Source organism: Amphimedon queenslandica, unplaced genomic scaffold (genome assembly GCF_000090795.2).
Source record: "Amphimedon queenslandica unplaced genomic scaffold, v1.1 AMPQUscaffold_13059, whole genome shotgun sequence".
Classification (NCBI taxonomy): domain Eukaryota; kingdom Metazoa; phylum Porifera; class Demospongiae; order Haplosclerida; family Niphatidae; genus Amphimedon; species Amphimedon queenslandica.
In genome coordinates, this window is record NW_003546705.1 from 49,990 (window position 1) to 55,939 (window position 5,950).

Consider the following 5,950-nt stretch of genomic DNA (forward strand, 5'->3'; position numbering starts at 1 on the left):
ATTTAATTTCCACTTATTGTCATCCTAATACTACTAGACTAGTTTGCGCCAATTCTTCAAAATGTTGCTCGCCCTTTGACCACAGTTTCCTCATTATTTTTATCTTCTCCAACTACTTTGGCATCATCTCCCATGTTATCTTCAACTTTCATTCTAACAATAACACCCAGTTCTGTCTCCTCAATAATCAATCCAGCTACTTCATTTCCATTATCAATCTCATTAACTTCTGATATAACTTTAATCTCATTATCACTTCCTTCAACAACTTCAGTTCCCACACATGCATGCCATCCCCAGACTAATACCACTGATCGTGGTCAGTTTGATTGGCCACTAACACTACCTGGAATGACTGTTACCATATTGTGTCCTAATGGCCCTAATGGAGCTACAGCAAGTAGAATATGCTCTGCTTCTTCTGATTGGGAGTCACCAGATGTGATGATGTGTGCTACTACTGATGTTACAAATGGATTCATTGAACTATCTAAAGTGGGTAATATAATATAGTATAATATGATTGTAGTTTGATGTAAATACCTCATTTCATATGTTTCAGGTAAACATTACAGTTGATAATTTTCATTCAGCAGCCTTCAATATGAGCAGTTTAGTAGAAAATGCAACACGTACTCTTGCTGACCAAAACATTGAAAACATCAATGTAATATCAACAGTATTGGAAGCGATAATATCTGTTCTGTTAAAAAGCAAAAGTGCTCAATTAATAATTGAAGTAAGTTTATAGATTGATACTTAGAGTGATTTTGTATGTCGTATAGACAACAAGGTATTTTGTACTTATGCTCAATTCATTAATGGAATGGCCCATAGGTGTAACTAATGTTTTAATCAATAAGTGAGTTGATAAGTTAAAATGATTTATAATGCAATTAATTTTTAGTATAATCCAGTCATTTGAAGAATTCATACAGGTTGTATTTGAACAGAAAAATTTTACAGTGATTAAAATTGCTGAAGAAAACATTTTGTTTAGAGCAGAAAGAGTAAGACTAGTACATTTGCTATTTATAATAATTGATTATAATGAAAATAGTTTGCAAAAACTAATTTTAGTGGATTAACCATATTAGCCAGTGCTTTTAGTAAGTATTTGTGCTAACACAAAATCATAGATAAAAATTATTATATTGATAGATAATGGACTAAATTTTAGTACTTCTGACAATTTGAGTTCGTTGACATCTTTTGCAAAGGTGATTTTACCAAAGAACATTAAAAATGTCACAAACAGTGAGAACATTGATGTAGTATCAACTTTATACAAGAAAGCAACCTTCTTTCCAGTTCATGAAGAAGTGAACTCTTCATCATCAGTAATGACAGTGGTAGGCTCAGCTGTTATCAGTATAATAGTTGGTGGGATACCTGATGGTACTGAACTGATTGATCCAGTTAAAATCATTTTAGCATTAAATAAAGAAGTAAGACTATCACTGATAAGGTATGCTTACTATGCTATAAATTATTATTTGCAGAATGTTACAAATCCTCGTTGTGCTTTCTGGAACTTTACTGGAGCAGGTAATTAATGATATCAGTGTGATTTTATGGTTTGATTTTGTTACTTCATTCAGATGGTATTGGTAATTGGTCTATTGATGGTTGTACTACAGTAGTTGATCCTAATGATCTCAGCAATGTCAGTTGTTACTGTGATCACTTAACCAACTTTGCCATTCTTGTTGTGAGTTTTCATTATAGATCTAATGCTATTCAATGCTCATCAATAATTCTGTTAGGACATATCTACTAGGACTGCCAATGGTACTTCTCCTCCATTTGGTGTTAGAGTTGGATTGGAAGTGATCACTTATGTTGGAGTGTGTCTCTCATTAGTTGGACTAATCTTAACAATCCTAACATTGCTGGTATTCAAGTATGTGTACACATCAGTCCTAATTGATATTTAAATGTATCTTTAACAATAGAAAATTAAGAAAGAAAGATTCCAGCAAGTTTCACATTCAGCTATGTCTCTCATTGTGCTTTGTGCTGATTATATTTGTCACTGGAATTAGTAGAACATCAGTGAGGCCACTTTGTATCAGCATAGGAGCTCTTATACATTACTTCACTCTTGTTTTCTGGATGTGGATGGGAGCAGAAGCTGTGCTGATGTTTCAAAAAATAGTAATAGTGTTTACAAACATAACTTGGCGGTATATATTAATAGTGTCTATTGTTTGTTGGAGTAAGTAATGATAGTAATGGATACAATAATAAGGCTTTATATTTAGCTATACCTGTTGTTCCAGTTATGATCTTATTGGCAGTTGATAACGGCTACTACGTTACAAGTACAAAAAATTCAGAATTGTGAGTGCTTAATAATCTTAGACAATTAGTTATTCCCAAAATAGTTGCTTCATTGGTAAAATGGTACCATTGCTGGCAGCGTTCTTGTCACCCATTTTCCTCATCATCATCATTAATACAATTGTGTTCACACTTGTTATTCGAACTACTCTTAAAAATGCCATTGATAGAAAGAAGCGGATGAGCAATTCCTCTCTCTCTGTATCAGAAGTACTAAAGATGTTACTGTCTTTTACTGGTATTATGATCCTCTTTGGTTTAACTTGGATATCTGCTGCCTTCACTTTCATATCTGAGCCTAGTGTATCTTATACAGTCCAGTTTATATTTGCATTTTGTAATGCATTTCAAGGATTTTTCATTTTTATATTTTTTATTTTGCTCAATAAGGAATATAGGAAACTCTGGAAGGCTCATTTTGTTCAGTGTTTCCCTAAGGCTACTATTCACAGTGACTACAAGTCTGGACACAGTACCAAGAGCAAGTCAAAAAATGAAAATAATTATGCTATTTCAAGTCATGTATCTCTTAATGATACAAACAAAGAGGAGATGAAAGATACTTCACTGTAAACAGAAAGATTTTTATTATTAATAGTAGCTTGATATAATAGGCAGTTGAGTTTATTTAGTGTGTGCTTTTTTATTTGCCTTACCGTATTAGCTGACAGTTCATTATTATTAATTATGATGAGAGGAATGTGAATATGAATCTCAATCATCTCATCTTCTTTTATGAGCTCCTGGAGACATGTGTTGTGCAAGAAATTTGTGTAATTCTGGTCGTGGAAATATAAGCTTGAGTTATTACAGCAATAACAATAATAATACCAGTATTGCTGGTCAATATTCTTTGTTCTTACACAATTAAAAGTAAAATCAGTAGAAAAATGGAATCTAAAAAACACTTAAGAATGTATGTTATGCAGGGTTTCCCACAAAGCATTCTAAGTGAGCTAAACAAAACACTACAATACAGTATGTGACATTTGGAGCAACTTTAAAATTCATTTTTAAAATCCAAATTAAAAAAACTATATTAACAATACTTATCATTTACCTTGCCATACATTGTCTTTAACTTGGAAGATAAAGTGAGTGAGAAAGTCTCAGTTGGTCTTGATTAGCTGCAGCACTTACTGTTAATGTTACCCACGTGCTTTCACGTGGTCCATTAAATCATTAATGGGCGGAGATTCAAAAATGGCCGCTCTTTTAAACAGACTTTCTAGCAAGAAAGAAGTGGACCGTGTCATAAAAAGCACTGAAGATAAAGTCCTTGTATTGAGATTTGGGAAGGAAAGTGATTCAACGTGTCTCAAACTAGACGACATTGTTAGTTGAACACTAAACCTTGTATCTAACCACAGAAATATCGGAATTTTAAAATAAAAAAATGTATCATGTTGTTTAATTGTTTATCCTTAGCTAGCTAAGAATCAGGAGTTAGTATCGAACATGGCAGTGATATATACAGTGGACAGTGAGTCTGTACCAGTATATATGCAGTATTTTGATATTGTAATGATACCGTCTACCGTGTTCTTCTTCAATGGACAACATATGAAAGTTGATTGGGGGTAAGACTGACTATATTTGTAAATCTTTATTAATTTAAGAAGTAATTGTTAGAATTTTACTGGAAGCTTCTCTATTCCTAAACCTATGATTAGTATATGTATTTTATGTGTATATACATGTATAATGCATGTAAAAATTCTCTCTGAGTAATTTTTGGTGAACTATACTAATGCATGTAGTACAGGGACATTGGACTAATTTTTGAGTAACTTTAAAAATTTGTAAAAAATCCAATTTTGATCGGAATCAACTCAAACTTGCTACAATACATAAGAACATGTATATGTATCAGGAAAAAATATAAAAATGGAAAATTCTCTCCTTTTCATTTTTGGGGAAATTTGACCTGTGACCCTGTACTATAGTACAGGGACGTTGACCTGATTTTTGAGTAACTTTTAAAATTCGTAAAAAATCTAATTTGATTGGAATCAACTCAAACTTGCTACACAACATAAGAACATGTATATGTATCAGGAAAAAAATATAAAAATGGAAATTCTCCCCTTTTCATTTTTGGTGAAATTTGACCTGCGACCCTGTACTATAGTACAGGGACGTTGACCTGATTCTTGAGTAACTTTAAAAATTCATTAAAAAATCCAATTTTGATTGAAATCAACTCAAACTTGCTACGCAACATAAGAACATGTATATGTATCAGGAAAAAATATAAAAATCGAAAATTCTCTCCTTTTCATTTTTGGCAAAATTTGACCTGTGGCCCTGTACTATATATAGTACAGGGACGTTGACCTGATTTTTGAGCAACTTTAAAAATTCGTAAAAAATCCAATTTTGATTGGAATCAAACTCAAACTTGGTACACAGCATAAGAACATGTATATGTATCAGGAAAAAATATAAAAATGGAAAATTCTCTCCTTTTCATTTTTGGCAAAATTTGACCTGTGGCCCTGTACTATATATAGTACAGGGACGTTGACCTGATTTTTGAGTAACTTTAAAAATTTGTAAAAAATCTAATTTTGATTGGAATCAACTCAAACTTGCTACACAACATAAGAACATGTATATATATCAAGAAAAATATAAAAATGGAGAATTCAATCTCTTATTCATTTTTGATGAAATTTAAGAGACGTTAGCTTGATTTTTGATTAACTTTTAAAAATTTGTGAAAAATCCTAATTTTAATGGAATTAGTTCATAATAGAAAAGAATTTATTTTTATTACATTTTCTGATGCAAATACATGTACATGTACATGTCCTATGGAAATTAAGTTTGTGAGCTGATTAGTGATTACATTTCCTGATGCATATATCCACATGTACATGTTCTTATAGTTTATTCAAAAATTAAAAGTATAATCTCTAAAATAATAATGCTATTAAATATGCCTCTTTTGGACAAAATTATGCCATCTATTAATTCAACAGAACTGCTGATCACACCAAGTTTGTTGGTGCCTTCAAGAATTCTCAGGATTTCATTGACGTGGTTGAAGTGATATACAGAGGAGCCATGAAGGGTAAATTCATAGTAACGAGTCCACTGGATCGGAGGAATGTACAACAATTTAACTTAATATACAATGACATATGAAGAGAATTGAGACACTTGACACAAAAATAATAACAACAACAATAATAATAATAATAATGATTAATAGTAATACTTACAATGAAACAAACAATTATTGACAATAATATAGACATTGATACTGAATAACAACGATAATGATAATAATAATAATAACAGAAAAGTTAACAAATTTTTTAATATCACAACTACTTTTTGATCACAAATGTTGTATGTGTGTACGTGTGCGTGTGTGGATCAGTTCATTAATAGTTATTAAACTAGTGACTTATGCGCTATTCTTACTGGTTGCTGGTCTCTTATGTGATAAATGAATACTGTATTGGATTTCTCATATCTGTGGAGAGGTGCATGGTGGATGCTATTAGCAGACGCCATATTGGGCGGAGTCAGGGATCGTAGAGTAGAACTGGGCGTTGGCTCGTCTATACCATTATTGAGGGAGACAAGGCTACGAGGA

At 32.0% G+C, this 5,950-nt stretch overlaps 2 protein-coding genes and 1 long non-coding RNA gene across 3 annotated transcripts in view; all 3 read left to right on the plus strand.

The window, feature by feature from the left end:
* The window catches only part of LOC105314210 (adhesion G-protein coupled receptor G6-like), an 8,454-nt gene extending 5,538 nt beyond the window's left edge, over positions 1-2,916 (plus strand). The window contains exons 6-14 of the mRNA XM_020001544.1: positions 908-1,010; positions 1,061-1,109; positions 1,162-1,448; positions 1,503-1,548; positions 1,602-1,711; positions 1,767-1,903; positions 1,956-2,157; positions 2,201-2,343; positions 2,388-2,916. Of these exons, the coding sequence (XP_019857103.1) occupies positions 908-1,010; positions 1,061-1,109; positions 1,162-1,448; positions 1,503-1,548; positions 1,602-1,711; positions 1,767-1,903; positions 1,956-2,157; positions 2,201-2,343; positions 2,388-2,916 (1,606 nt within the window). The remainder of the gene's footprint in view (positions 1-907; positions 1,011-1,060; positions 1,110-1,161; positions 1,449-1,502; positions 1,549-1,601; positions 1,712-1,766; positions 1,904-1,955; positions 2,158-2,200; positions 2,344-2,387) is intronic.
* LOC109585463 (uncharacterized) lies at positions 1,756-2,313 on the plus strand. The gene is made up of 3 exons (XR_002186503.1): positions 1,756-1,903; positions 1,956-2,218; positions 2,265-2,313. It is a non-coding gene; the product is annotated as an uncharacterized LOC109585463 (long non-coding RNA).
* Positions 2,917-3,530: 614 nt separating the features above from the next.
* On the plus strand, positions 3,531-5,696 carry LOC100634827 (thioredoxin-like protein 4B). Its single transcript, XM_003389492.3, has 3 exons — positions 3,531-3,678; positions 3,772-3,923; positions 5,328-5,696. The coding sequence occupies exons 1-3, from the start codon at positions 3,547-3,549 to the stop codon at positions 5,491-5,493; spliced, it is 450 nt and encodes a 149-aa protein (XP_003389540.1). The 5' UTR covers positions 3,531-3,546; the 3' UTR covers positions 5,494-5,696.
* Positions 5,697-5,950: the final 254 nt, after the last annotated feature.

What these genes read in the sequence shown, in the direction of transcription:
- LOC100634827 (XM_003389492.3), top strand. Translation starts at nt 3,547, where the DNA reads ATGGCCGCTCTTTTAAACAGACTTTCTAGCAAGAAAGAAGTGGACCGT. An exon ending in GTCTCAAACTAGACGACATT is followed by an intron (nt 3,679 to 3,771) that starts GTTAGTTGAACA and finishes GTTTATCCTTAG; the next exon opens with CTAGCTAAGAATCAGGAGTT. An exon ending in CATATGAAAGTTGATTGGGG is followed by an intron (nt 3,924 to 5,327) that starts GTAAGACTGACT and finishes TTAATTCAACAG; the next exon opens with AACTGCTGATCACACCAAGT.